Source organism: Ambystoma mexicanum, chromosome 1q, assembly GCF_040938575.1.
Source record: "Ambystoma mexicanum isolate Mex_15411 chromosome 1q, UKY_AmexF1_1, whole genome shotgun sequence".
NCBI classification, from domain to species: domain Eukaryota; kingdom Metazoa; phylum Chordata; class Amphibia; order Caudata; family Ambystomatidae; genus Ambystoma; species Ambystoma mexicanum.
In genome coordinates, this window is record NC_090922.1 from 300,350,834 (window position 1) to 300,365,632 (window position 14,799).

At 47.0% G+C, this 14,799-nt stretch overlaps 1 protein-coding gene across 1 annotated transcript in view; it reads left to right on the forward strand.

Moving 5' to 3' along the window:
* The first annotated feature begins 1,654 nt into the window (after nucleotides 1-1,654).
* Nucleotides 1,655-14,799, forward strand: part of LOC138521260 (histo-blood group ABO system transferase 1-like) — a 210,725-nt gene continuing 197,580 nt past the window's right edge. Inside the window, exon 1 of the mRNA XM_069633963.1 lies at nucleotides 1,655-1,722. Coding sequence (XP_069490064.1) covers nucleotides 1,691-1,722 — 32 coding nt within the window. The 5' untranslated portion in view covers nucleotides 1,655-1,690. The remainder of the gene's footprint in view (nucleotides 1,723-14,799) is intronic.

The window sequence follows — 14,799 nt, forward strand, 5'->3', positions numbered from 1 at the left end:
GGTAACGACTCGGCGAGGGCCAATCAGAATGGCTCTTTCATTCTGATTGCGCCCTCGCCGGGTACTAATATTTAATAGAAAATGGACATTGGAGATAGGTTTATACCTCTCCTATTCCAGGATTGCTTAGCAACTATGGAATACTTGATTCTTTAACTAAAGCATTAATTATAAGTAATACAATTTGATTACCTGATAGTGCCACGGATCTTCAAGACAATTGGTCAGATTTGAACTTAACATGATGTTTTTATATTCGATAACAGTTTGATTATTATATACAAATGGATCTGTAGAGGCTCCCAAGTTGGTCACTAATACCCTTAGAGATGGAAAAGCCTTAGTTTCAGAACTCATGATTGAATCACCTATTGTAGCTTGTATGTTGCTTAGATTGTTTAGGAAGAATTGTTGGAACATACTGCACCAATCATTAGATGACTCTTGTTGGCTTTGGGTGAGGCATGTATGTGTTCATCCAGGAATATAAAAAGGGCTTCAGTGGAATTTGCTGCCTGATCAATTTTGTTTGGCAGGTACTGGCTTTTTGCCTCAATAATAGCCAATTTATATTTAGATAAAACCAAAAAGCAGGTGGGCGGGGGGGGGGGGGTAACAATCTGAGGTGCGCCTGGCCTTCAAGTAGAAAATAGTAGTCAACCGCATCAGAGACAACATACGAGGCTCCCCTAGACCTCCTAATAAGAATATCATTAGATGAGAGGTGTATGTCGTAAAATCACGGGATGGTGCCGGTGTTTCCACTTCCCCATTCCCATTGAGTCCTATAGGACTCAATGGGAATGGGGATTTACCGAATTCCGCCTCCGGAATTCCCAGGACACCAGGGCTGTAATGCCCTGGTAATTCCGGGAGTCACGGAGGCGGAATGGTAATACGAGTCCGGCGGTAACCGAGCCGGAAAAAACGGCTGGTTGCCGCCGGACTCGTATTGAGGCCCATTGTTTCCATATATTGATTGACATATGTGATGCACAATGACATATACAGAAAAAATGATTGGAAAGGAAAACAAAATAAAACATATGCATAATGACAGATTATAGCATAGTGTTAAAAGATATATATAAAGGTGTACATACCAAAATTCAAGTCAATGATAGGCAGGATGGGCAGAGGAAGAGGGATGAGATCAATAAGGTTTGTTACATTCTAATCATTGTTAAATACTAAAAACTCTTGAAAAAAAATCTCATGTTTGTCTGATCTGATTTTCAGAATGCGCGTGCCATGCACGTGCCATGCACAAATACACCTAAGTACCAGGCGTATGTCGAAAATATCAAAGTTTGAAGTGAACAATTTTGTGACTTGTCCTAAAAATGTGTTGGCTTTAGACTGTAGAAAAACACAATGCAAAAAACACCCTTTGAAGCAACTTCTTTTTTTCAACATGAAAATGTTTGTCACATTTCACAAAATGTAGTATATTGTATGCGGCCATGTTTTATTTTAGCTCAAAGCTGCTGAACTTCAGTGGACAAGGTCAAAAGTTACAAAATAGCGTTCTAATTTTTCTATGCAAAAGTATAATTTAACATTAACTATGTGTCTTGATCATGATTCACTCTCTGCAAATTTTATCTACTGACTATTTATATTTTTATGTTTTATTGTTTTTATTAAAAGGCCTTGTCGAAATAAAGACGGCGAGGTAACACAGAACGGAATGTTTCAGTCACTGTTTCTCAAACCAGAAGGGTAAGCATTTCCATTCAAGCTCAGCATTCTCAGTACACACGTTTCAAGCCATATTACAACTGCGTAAAGAAAAAAATGTACTCCCCTCTCCTTACATGGTCTATTTCATTTATTTGAAACCTAACATTGAGCAGCTTGCAGGTGCATACCCTCCTATGGGAAGCCACTGCCCACCATTAACCAGCAGCCACAGTTCACAATACTTGGAGAGACATTCGATCTGTGACTATCCAAATAATAACCTAGGTACAGTGACAAAGGAATCATCTGGGACACACTTTAAGCAGTGCTTCCTGAATGCCTTAACTTTAGAGTTATGGGAAACAAACAGCAAAAAGTGCACACAAAATACATGCAACCAAACTACGTAAAGATACAGACACAAACCAAACTACGTAAAGACACAGCTCCTTCACAAGCATTATGGTAGGACCTACGCATCACATCTTTACTTTTTTACGTGTACAAGTTAAACAATAAAAAGGAGACTGCAAAGCTGTAACATGTGGGGAAATCACATGGATACAAACTCAACACACAAAAAAACATTAATGAAAAGGGGGATAAAATCTTAACACATTTTGGCATTTCCAAAAGAAAAACTATGACGATGGAACAAATAAAAGGGTTGGGATCATCACAAATAGTCAAGGACAAATTAAATATAACCATCAAATAAACAATTTGCAGTTCATCAGCAATTTCATGAGATTTATTCCCCAAAAATAATTGATGTGGACATGCTGCAACCTTTAGAATAGTTATAATGGTCAACACATCGGAAGCCTAATCACAGCAAACACAAATCAAGACAAACGTTAGGTCCTTCCACACAACAAAGCAGTGGGACTAAGTTGCACACCATCAGAATTGTTTTCAGCATTTGCAGTGGTCTTTTTGTTTTCTGTGATTTATCTGAGCAGGTGCTGTGTGACGGAAGATGGCAACAGTGAAAATAAAACATCCTGCTAAGGAAAACCGAGGCACGCTGCCTTCTTCCATAGGCTAATAACTGAGATATGTGTTGGGCCTCATTACGAGGTGGGAGGTAAGGGATTACCGGCACCGGTGCCGGTAATCCCTTACCTCCCTACTACGAGTTCCCTTTGTGGGTCCTTCCTGAACGCCTGGTTTTTGCAGGCGTTAAGGACGGGACCCGCAAAGGGACACTAGAGCTAATAACTGTACCGCAATTTGCGGTACCGTTATTAGCGCCTTCCCCATTCCCATTGAGTCCTATGGGGGCTCAATGGGAATGGGGAATGGCCCTGGTGAATGTGGAATTACCGTTCCCTCTGACCTCGGAATGGACCGGTAATTGCTTCATTCACCAGGGCGGAGTCGGAAGGGTTTTGGCGGCAGCCATGGAGCTAATAGCTCCATGGCTACCTCCAAACTCGTAATGAGGCACAATAGGCCTCATTACGAGGTAGGTGGTAAGGGATTACCGGCACCGGTAAGGACACCAGTGCCGGTAATCCCTTACCACCCTATTCCGAGGTCCCTTAGCGGGTCCCTTCCTTAACGCCTTGTTTTACCAGGCGTTATGGAAGGGACCCGTTAAGGGACTTCAGAGCTAATAATGGTACCGCAAATTGCGGTACCGTTATTAGCTCCATCCCCATTCCCATTGAGTCCTATGGGGGCTCGAATGGGAATGGGGAATGGTTCCCGAAATGGGGACTTACCGGGTCCTCCAAGGTTGGAATGTCCCGGTAAGTTACTATTTCGGGAACCCGGACCCGGTATGCGGTAAGGGGGTAGCCATGGTGCTAATAGCACCATGGCTACCTCCTACCTCGTAATGAGGCCCAATACATTTTAGGAGATCAGTAACGGATGAGATTTGGGTAGCGGCTGACTCCTCTGCTTTTTTTTCTCCCCACCTTGACAAGTGGATTTCAATTTTCGATAGAATTGAGAGATCCATGTTCTGTTAGTATAAGAAGTGCTTCCAATGAGTATTGGATATTAAGAGCTACTAGCAAGTGAGCCCCAATCTCTAGATATTTAACGAAAGTATATTTCTGACCAGAAATGAAAATGAAAGCAGTCCAACAGCCTCTGAGGTTCCCTAGAAACTTAATTTCTGTTTTCATGCTGATTCGACATGTTTCATCTTGACAAATAACAGGCCAATATGTCTTTTGCCACATTGGGTTACGTTTTGACAATGCAAGAATTGCTATGAGCGTGCATATATCTGACCAAAATTTAAAAAAGGAAGTTGAGTATTCAGTACTTCTTTTTTTTAAATAAATGGTGGATTTCAAATTTTTCAGCGTGAATCTGGCCTGTCTTCTTATGTCATTTTATAGAAAGTATTAGGTGTCTCTGGGCTTGATCACTGATCAAAGCCAGCAGCCTGTTTCCCATGGCGGCCCAAAAGTTAATATGGAAGTCTGGAAATGCAAGCCGATCCTGGGAGTTAGAACATTTGATCTGGTGAACCAAAAAATCTTGTGCCACGACCTATGCTCTGCCGCAAACTTATCGCCCAACGCCGCATCTTGGGTAGCCTCCTTCCTGAAGTCTTTTCTGAAACCGCCAGCTCCCCCATCACTTGCAAAGTGCCCCAGGGCTCTTGCATATCCCCCACCCTGTACAACATATACACCAAGCTCTTCTTCGATCCGCTAGACTCCCTCAGCATCACAGACACAAACTATGCCGACAATACGGAAATCCTGCTACCCCTTTCCCACAACTACATAGACGACTCCCACGCACTAAACATCATCTACCTATCCATTCAAGCATGGATGGCAGCAAATGTCATCTGTCTAAATGATGAAAAGACGGGGATCTCGGCAATAGGGCCTCCTTTGGTCACCAAAAACCTCGGGCCCCAATACGTCAACTTCACCATAGACGAGCTACTCATACCTGTGTCCACATCGCTGAAAACTTTGGCCGTTTTCCTTGACTCGTCACTCTCCCTGGCACCCCAGGTAAACGCCATTGCTACCTCAGCTGCCTATACGATCAAGCTAATCAATGCAGCCTGACCTTTTCTAGCCCCTAACAATTGCCTCACTATTGCTAGAGCCATCATTGGAGCCAGGCTATACTATTGCAATGCCCTTTTAGCTGGCACCACGGCTCACAACCACCGCAGGGTCCAAGTGATCCAGAAAAATGCGATCTGTGCGGCCTTCAGCATCCCTTGAAGGGAGCACATATCCGAGACCCAAAGAAACGCCCTTTGGCGGCCCATAAAGGAAAGGATCATCTTTAAAACACTGTCCACCACACACAGCTGTCTTTCCAACTATCCCCTCCCTACCTCTCTCAATGCTTTGTGTGGTCCCAATCCTCTAGACCCATGATAAGGCTTACACCCACAGACTGGTGCTTCCGTGGCCGCACACCAATGGAACTCGCTCCCTCCACACCTACGTGTAATTAGTTGTAACAGCACCTTGATGCCTAAGGGTTATGTGTGCTTGATAAATGTAAAATAAAAACATTAAAATAAATTGTGCCCTTTTTTTACTCCGTTTCAGTTTTTTAACCATGCCACTTAAAGCCAAGTATTGCCCCTTTGCAGAATGTTAAAAACTATTCTGGATCCATAGAACACGAAATATATATTTAGGAACCATGATAGTTTTGTCGCTTTAATCCAATTCACTCTGCCAATTATGGATGAAGCTTGGTTCTGACATTATTTCACCAATTTGAACGTTTTAGCAATAGTGTTTCAAAATTGGTTTCCTAAAATAAATCAGCATTTTTTATCAGAGTTACTCCCAGATATCACGTCAAGGCATAGGCTTATGAGGATTGCTAACTCGACCCTGATGATGTGTAAATAATCATTGCATCTGGATATTGCCCCATGTATTGCTGCTATTCTTTCGTCGCCATAGTTGCTTCAGAGCTTTTGGGCTTATCCGTTGAGTGGCATACAGGCATATCCAAGAACAAAGTTTGACGGAGGAAAGAAAATGCAGACAGGGAGATAAGAGGATGGCAAAGAAGGATATAGATGATACAATCAAAAAGGAGGCAGGAAGGGTAGAGGAATGTTGTGATAGCATTGTCGTTGCATGTTGGTCCTCTTAGATGGACCATCATTCTGCAAAAGAGAGAGGAGAGGAGGATGTGTCCTCAAGTGTTGTGATAATGGGGTTGTGTTTCGTAGGCAAATTTGGAGAATTGTTAGTACATGTAATGCTGGATGCATGCGTGGCTTGAGAGCATGCACAAACAGTCCTGAAGGTTTGGTGGCCTCTTTGCCAGGGCATCTCTATATGTTGTACATAAGGTCAAACTCCAGAATGTTAATTCTGAGACTAACAAACCTGAGCCCATAGCGGCCTTGTCAGGGATAGACTGTATGAAGGTAAAAGTGTTTGGTAAGAGAAGGTAAGGGAATGGAGAGGTCAAACTAATTAAGCAATACAACCCAAGTGGGGGTGCATTATCAGGCCAGGTAATGCCCCAGACCAGTTAGACTCATGAGCAAAGCAAGAGCTTTAACAATAGCCCAGGGCATTACCTGCCCCGGTAATGGCCCCCTACAAGGGTTATATTGCTATTAGTATCCCGGCACGTTGTACCGGGATACCTATAGAGTTTGCCTTTTCTCAACTTGTAAAACAAACTACAAAACAAGATGGCCACCATGCATCAGGGAGATGGGAACTACACATAGTCCCTTCTCCCATTCCATGGAGGCCATTGCCACGTCGGGAATGCACTGGAAACTCTAGTGTTCCCAGCGCCGGCGAGGAACCAGGCAGAAAAAGTAAGTGGGGCAGGGCTGAGGGTATTGGACATGATGAAAAGGGGGTGAGGGTGGGGGGAAGGGCATGTGAGGGAGAGTACACTTACCTGACTCCCAGTGATGGAAGATGCTGGCCTCCAGCTCAGAGAAAGCTCGGAGTGGGGGTTTTACTGTGTGGTAAAGCCCCGTTCTGAGCCTGCTGATTGGCTAGGAGGCTGCCACATCCCCCCCCACTCCCCCACCGGAGTACTAATATGGTAGAATTGAAAAAGCCTGGCACCTTGATGTCAAAGAGGATATTATTGAGAGTTTCTTCCATATTCTGTCATGCTAGAGTTTATTGAAGTTCATGGTGAAACAGTGTCTTGCCTGACTTGGGAGTAGGCTATCAAAGTATAGTAATATGTACCCATCTAAAGAAAGAAAATATACCCTGAGCACACTATGCAGGTTGTGTTCGTTAGACTTTGCAAAAGGCGGATGTGAATGTGTGACAAACAGTGTAGGTATGGAGAGTAGTATGTCCTCTTAAATGCAGTGACAGTCTGACACATCAGGGTCGGTCTAATCGCCAGGGTATTAGTGTGAGCCTGGGTGTGTTGAAACTATGCACACGCCCACCTTCTTGCTCCCTAGGCCATGGATAGATGATGGAGGAGTTGGGAGATAGAGACAGACAGCATTTGAACTTGGAGTGGGAAGGAAAGACGGACAATGTGGGGAGTTTGCCACACATACACAGTGCAAAGACTGCTTGGTGCATCGTGGACATACAGTGTGCAGAGGTTGATCGAATGAACAAGGTACAGGGTAATTTTGAGGAATCCCAGTAAATGAGGCACAACAACACATCCCTCCGCCACCACATACAAGTTAAAGGCAGTAGATCCCAAGTTGTTTGTGTGCAAACCTTGATCCGTCAAACCCCCTTAGTGGCAGAACAGAGATCAGGAGAGGGAAAGTGATGGAAAAAGCAGAGGGCAAGGCGGGGATGAGGGGTAAAATTGTTTGGGTGAGTGGAGAGGGTCAAAGAGATGGGATTGGAAAGCAGAGTTATGCACACAAGCAGGAAGTGGACACATTCAGAGAGGGACATTCTGGCAGGGAGGGACACAGAGACAGGGTAGGTATGAAAAGGGACAGATTGTGAATGGGTGAGAAGGAGAGAGGGGCACAAAGATGGAAAGTGGGTGGGTTACAGGAAGAGAAAAGGGAAACAGATGTAGGGGCAGGAATGGAAGAGGAACAAAGACATGAGAGGGGAAAAAGGGACATAAAGCAAAAAGTAAGAGATGACAAGCTCTCCAAGTGGCAATGTTTAAAATGAAAGACGGACACAGAAATTAGAACCTGTTGGGCAAGCCACACACAAATGGGAGAGCGGGGAGAGATGGAAGAGGGAAACTGAGATGGCGAGTGGACATGGAGCTGAAGAGGTGTCAAGGGTGGGTTCACAGGTATCTCCCCAGTGATTCTTCTTGCTCACTTTGAAAAACCAGTTATAGAGGCATTCAGTAGCTGGGCGCAATATTTAGCATTCTGATCGGTGGCATCACCTCACCAAACTCATAGTGGAGAGTTAAACAGTCTTAATGCTGCTGATCTGACAATTGGGGAAAACGGGCTTACCCCTTTCCAAGGAAGCATGGTGGATGGTGATGCATTTAGACATTTTATAAAATTGAGTCAAGTATTGCATCTAAAACCCATGTTACCAAATTGGTGAACAGTGGTATGGTAGGGTGCAGTCCTTTATTGATCGCATGCCCTCTGCCGAGCTGGGCTTTTGCAGAGCACTCAAGGTTCCAGTGGCCATGTGTGAGAAGGCCACTCAGTTCTGTTTTTGCTTGGAATTCTAGGACTTGTAGTTTCCCTATCTTTAGCGTGGGAAACAAATAAAAAAACACACACGCCCCAGAATAAAATGGGAGAGAAGGGACAGGACAGGACTGACAGTCACGCACATCCATGGGCAAACGTCAGAGCTCTGGCCTTTGAAGGAAGGTGGGAAGTTATGCCTTCCTTTGTCTCAAGTTGGTCCATACTCTTTCATCCCTGCCTTTTAACAAAGTGCCCACAGAGACTTCTCTGTTGCACTGGCCCGGAAGTAGTCGGCAGCAGAAATAGTGAGAACTACCCCATCTGCCCAGCAGTCTACAGTTTCTCTCTCCTCCATTCAGTCCACTTTCTGTTCATGCAGCACCTGACAATATAGCAGCATTTCAGAAGAAAGCGGCAGAGACATCAAATGTTGCTTACAGCCGTAGACCTCGTGCAGTTAAAAGAGAAAAGCGCCCTAAGCTGTTGGTAGAGCGAATTGCAAAGTGAGAGGGATAAAAATTGCTAAAGCACTTCTTTTGCAAACATCGCTTGACATTGATACACCTTAACACGAGTAATGGTATTTGCACACAAGCAACATTGTTTGTCAGGGTAACCTCCAGCAAAATAAAAAAAATGGGCCTCATTACAATCCTGGCGTTAAGGGGTTAACGGCGCCGTAAAAGGCTGCGGCGCCGTTAAACCCTTAACGCCCGATTCACACTTTGGGCCTCATTACGACCCTGGCGTTGGACCATGGTGCTGTTAGCACCATGGTCCATGCCGGATTCCGCCATGGTGGATGGCGGAATTACCGCCCCATTCCAAGGTTGGCGGGGCGGTAAATCCCCATTCACCATGGCCCCTTCCCCATTCCCATTTTTGGCCCATAGGGCTCAATGGGAACGGGGAAGGCGCTAATTACGGCACCGTAAATTACGGTGCCGTAATTAGCACCAAGGTCCCTTAGCGGGTTGGGGCCTCATTATGAGTCAGGCGTTAAGGGGTTAACGGCGCCGTAAACGGCGCTGACCCTTAACGCCTGATTACAAGGTCCCTTAGCGCCATGGTGATTTTAACGCCTGCTTTTTGCAGGCGTTAAAATCCATGGCGCTAAGGGACCATGGTGCTAATTACGCCACCGTAATTTACGGTGGCGTAATTAGCGCCTTCCCCACTCCCATTATGCCCTATGGGGCAAAAATGGGAATGGGGAAGGGGCCATGGTGAATGGGGATTTACCGCCCCGCCAACCTTGGAATGGGGCGGTAAATCCGCCATCCACCATGGCGGAATCCGGCATGGACCATGGTGCTAACAGCACCATGGTCCAACGCCAGGGTTGTAATGAGGCCCAATATGTATCAGAGCTCCTGGAAATCCTGTAGTTTGCCCGTTGGGATAGAAGTCACATCTTTCTTTCCAAAACCTAAAGATAACAGAGACCGGAACTAGACTCGGGTACCGAGTGAAAATGACAGCGATGGAACTATTTGCCTATGCGGGCATTGATGGTATCTTCTCTGCCAGTCAGCTTGCCGAGCAGTCCCTGCCAAGTTCCGGGATCAAAGTTAGGTACAACTGCGATTCTAATAACAGCACAGGAATGAAGTAATGTGTGGGGTTTCCCACGCACTCCTGAAGATGCTCAGATGTGTTTAGAAGCCTGCCTGCTGTAACTAAATACTGGGATGGATGCAGATACGACCAATGTCCTGTGATCACCTCATTTATTTCTGCCAAATGCCTCTTACTCCACTATTTAGGAAACCTCAAACTTGTATATAACAGCATGGCATGATGCTAGCACCCGTGTCTAGTGGTTCTCCTCCAGGGCAGATATTGGACACCCTGTCTTTACCAAGGACCTACCCCTTTTGTCATAATTTCTGCGCCTACTTGTACGTCCTCGGCAACACTGGTCTGGGCAGCACCTAACTCTCCTTGATACCTTTACACCAGAGTCCTCTTATAGCAGGATTGTATCTAAGACCTGCTGTGGAGTCTAATTTGAAGAGATGTGTGGTCTTGTTCTAGACGCCATGTGTGAATCGCTACAAACTCATGTGAATCCCTAAAGAACTATCCCCTCACCCTGGCATTCTCCAACCCCATCTTCGTTTAGTGCATCGCTGACCCAGTACTTCACTGTCCTTTGTCATCCGTTCCCCTGGTTACTGCCATAATAATTTCCCCATCAGAGCTCAATTCCAGTCTGCTCGATACCGCCTCCTATCAGCACACCACCCCTTTATTCTGCGTGTTTCCTTTTGCCAGCATCTGGGTCACCTACCGTGCCTTTAACTCCCTTTTATAGAGTGAAGCAAAAACAGCATGTACCTAATGTGGCTAATTAGAACCATTTCCCAGCCAACATTCTCAATAGTTTTGGCACAGGTGTTGGACGCACATCGACACATCTAGCTGGCCACCACACAGGCCAGGTGCATTCAGCAAAGGTAAGATTCTATGCCATTGCCAATTTCCCTAATGTAATAGCAGCATTAGACTGTACACATGTGGCATTGGTGCCCACCATGCAGTGGAGCCTGCATACTGGAATCGTAAACAGCACCGTTCCATGAACATCCAGATGACCTGAGATGCGGATGCTTGCCACTGATCCCTCAGCAGGATTGGCTGACACAGAACGTACAGGTTCACTGCGCCAGAGGTTATGCATCGCGAGGTTGATGGCCCTGGACATTGTCTCATGTCTAGCAGACATGTGTTCAGCCAACCACCGTACGCTCTGCATCACGGGCCTGGCTGACCTCTTTCCTCACTAACCGCCCTTCACAGTTGCAACTGGGCCCTTTCTCCTCCGCCACCTCACTCTCTACCTGCGGCATCCCCCGTGGCTCTATCCTCTCGCCGCGGCTCTTGAATATCTATCTCGCCTCTCTGGCTCACCTGATCTCCTGCTTCTCTCATTTTCAGTGTTATGCTGATGACACAAAGCTTTCCTTCAAACTTCCTTCCACTGCCTCCTCTTCTTCCTCTCTCCTCCCAGACTGTCTGACTGCCATCCAGGCATGGTGTGTGGCTAACGATGTCTGTATTTATGCCAGTAAGACGGAGATCCTTCTTATTGGGACACCTGCGCCCTGTTTTCCTCCTACTCTCTGGCTGCCCTCGTTGGGCCCTCTACCCTCACCAGACTGTGAGGCCAGAAATCTTGAGGTCATATTCGAATTGTCTCTCTCCTTCACCCCTCACATCTTGGACCTTGCCAAGAAGGCCCACTTCCACTTTCACCTCCTTGGAGGCAGTCTCCCCTTCCTCGCGTTTCCCCAGAAGATCAATGTCTCCAGAGTACTGGTCCTCTCTAGGCTGGACTACTGCAACAGCCTCTTTCTCAATCTCCCCCTTTCCTCCCTACGGCCCCTTCAGCTAATCCAGAACAGGTCTGCAAGACTTACCCTTGGACTCAAGCTCAAGGACAATATCTCTCCAGCCCTAAAATCTCTTCACTGGCTCCCAGTAGCTGCAAGGATCAAATTAAAGACCCTCTGCGTCACCCACAAGGCTTTCTGGGGCCTGGGACCACACTATATCCCATTTTCTTGCCCTAAATTCTCTCCTGCTAGAGCCCTCCGCTCCTCTAACTCCAGCTCTCTGCATGACAAACACTTCTCCAAACAGAGAGTATGGGGAAGGTCTCTCTCTTCGGCTGGTGCCTCTCTTTGGAACAGCCTCAGTGCCCCTCTCAGACTTAAGACAGACCTCCTTTAGTTCCAGAAACTCGTCAAACCCCTGCTTTTCTCTACCTCTTTCCCTCTTTCCCTTCTCTGCTAATCACCCCACTTCCTCTGAAACTGGCGGCCTGGTCCTTCATGATTCTTACAGGTCACCAGGCCATCTACCCAGTCCACACCAGCCCCCTCCCACCCCTTCAGCACTACCCTTGCGGGCCCCTGCCTGGCTGCTGTGCATCCCACCCTGGGATTCCTCCACCCTAGCACTTAGCCAGTGGCCTCCTCCCTTGGCACCCTGTGGCACTTCCCTCCTGGGCTCCCACCAGCACTTGCCCATACCTTATTCCCTTCCCCTCCCCTCCCTTCCCCATCTCCAGCGCTTCTCTGCACTTGCACGTCCAAATGTCATTAGGCATAGTAGGACCACAATTGTACATTTACAGTTTTTGCCATTGTTATTTACCCCCCTGCTCCCTCCCCACTTTGCCTTGTGGCACCTCAAAACACCATTTTGTTGTATAGGCGCCTAACACATGCTCAATAAATAAATAAGGGTGCTGCTGGCAGTTGCATCTGTATTGTGCCGCACAGTGACACAGTCAGTCCAAAGAAGTAGCCACATGCCTGGAGGCACCCAGCACTGCATCACACATTGCCTGCGAGTGTCCCAAATGCTCCTGGGCTATCTGCTGCATTGCCTCCTGGCACTGCTCAATCTGGGTGAGACGGATAGGGCGCCTTCCCTCAATGCCAGATGCCTGGCCGGCTTGCTGCTCATCATCCTCAGTTTCGGAATCTGTGTACTCAGGACGGTGATAATGGAGGGCATTGCGAGATGACCAGGGGAAGGTGTGGACTGCATGGTCGATATGCTGGGCAGGGGGGATAAATCCGGGACATCTGCCTCCCAGGGGAAGCTGCAGAGGTTGAGGCATTGGTGGAAGACTCAGGTGCCGCTGTGTCAGTGGGTGCAGTGGCCTGGTCCCGTGCCTGCATATTGTCGCCACTTGGGTGGTTGGGCTGGCTGTCATACTCCCCAGCAGAGGTGTGAGGTCCTGCAGACCCTGTATGTTATGTTATATGCATTTATTAAGCACTCAGTCACCTGAGGGTATCATGGCGCTATAGAAGAGAGGTCGAAGTCCCTAAACCAGCAAGCAATCGAAAACAGGTGAGTTTTTAAGGCCTTTGTAAATGCCAGATGGTTGGACAAATTCTTCAATGTGCGGGGGAGATCATTCCATAGCTGGGCTGCAGCCACCGAGAATGCCCGGCCCCCAATGCGAGTATGCCTAAAAGAAGGGACATAACAGACCTGCCGTTGCTGAACACAAGCATCTAGCAGGGCAGTAGCGAGTAAACTTAGCACAAAGATATTCAGCTCCTAGATTGTGCAAGGCGTGATGTACCAGGCATAGAGCCTTGAACCTGATGCACTGACAAACAGGTAGCCAATGCAGAGAACGCAATACTGGTGTGATATGAGCCCTATAAGGGGAGCCTGTGGCAACATGCGCAGCTAAATTTTGCAAACACTGGAACCGCTGGACTATGCCTTTAGGCTGAGCCAGATATAATGAATTGCAATAATCCAGATGACTCAGTACTAGAGCTGCCACCAAAGGGGAGCACCTTTCTTAATACTCTAAGATGGAAGTGGCCTCCCTGGCAGACCGCCAAGACTTGTGCCTCCATGAAGAGAGTGGCGGAAATAACCACACCCAAGTTCTCTACCTTGACCACTGGAATTGGAAGGGGGCCAAAAAGAAGAAACCCAGAGACAGGGATCGGGCGGGGCACCACCAGGACCTCTGTCTTGTCTCCATTAAGTTTCAGCCAATTGTGGTAAAGGCCTGAGTTGGTGGCACAACTGTGACAGGTGTGCCTGTGCCCCCAGAGATGGCAGCAACAGTGCCCTTGGACAGGGGTGTTTTGCTGATCTTGTGCACACTCCCCTTCCTGGGTGCAGCATGTCCTGTATCCTTTTTGCCAGTTCCTGGGGAAGGTGTGCAGAGTTGCTGCTACCTTCAATGGGCCCTGGGTGTCTTGTGTGCCTGTTGGGAGACAGGACATAGTGCATCAATACCTTGATGGAATTTAGTAAGGAGTGCTCTCATTTAGTGTTCTATGTACAACATGGATCGTAGTGTGCTATGGCCTCATGGGGGCCTTCTTCCTGTGGCAGACAGTGTGATGGTTTACTGGCTTGATGGTTGTGTGTGCATATTGACAGTCATGAATGTGTGCTTTGCTTGGTCTGCAGTGTCATGTTGTGCAAGCTAATGTGTCTCCATGTAAGGCTGGCCCAATGTTGCTTGTGTATCCTTTTGTACGGCCAGCTGAGCGATGCCCTGCAAGCTATGGTGATGTGAGTGCAGCATTAGGTGGGACACAATCTTCATGGAGACCTTGCAGCTACTGGTCTGTTGCACTATTTGTAAGTTTGAGCCAAGAGGTGTTGATTTGGTGGTGGTGTGTCATGTGATTGGGTGACTGTCCATAGTGCTTGCTGTTTCATGGTATTTATATGTGTCCTACATCATGACCACTTCTTTCTACATGGTGAGTATTTAAGGGCTTCACACCTTCAATGCCTCCTGGTGTGCTGTCCTGCAATGTCACACTGATTGCTTGTGCATTGTCTGGGTTACTTTAAGGTGGATGCATGGATTTATGTGTATGTCAACATGCTATTGGTGTTGTTGTACAATGGGCACTTTATACTTTATTCACTCATTATTCACTCATGTACTCACTGAGGTGGTCCTGGCTGCTGGCTATGACCTCTGCCAATACCCCACCCTCCAGGTCCACCATGTGGAGGAT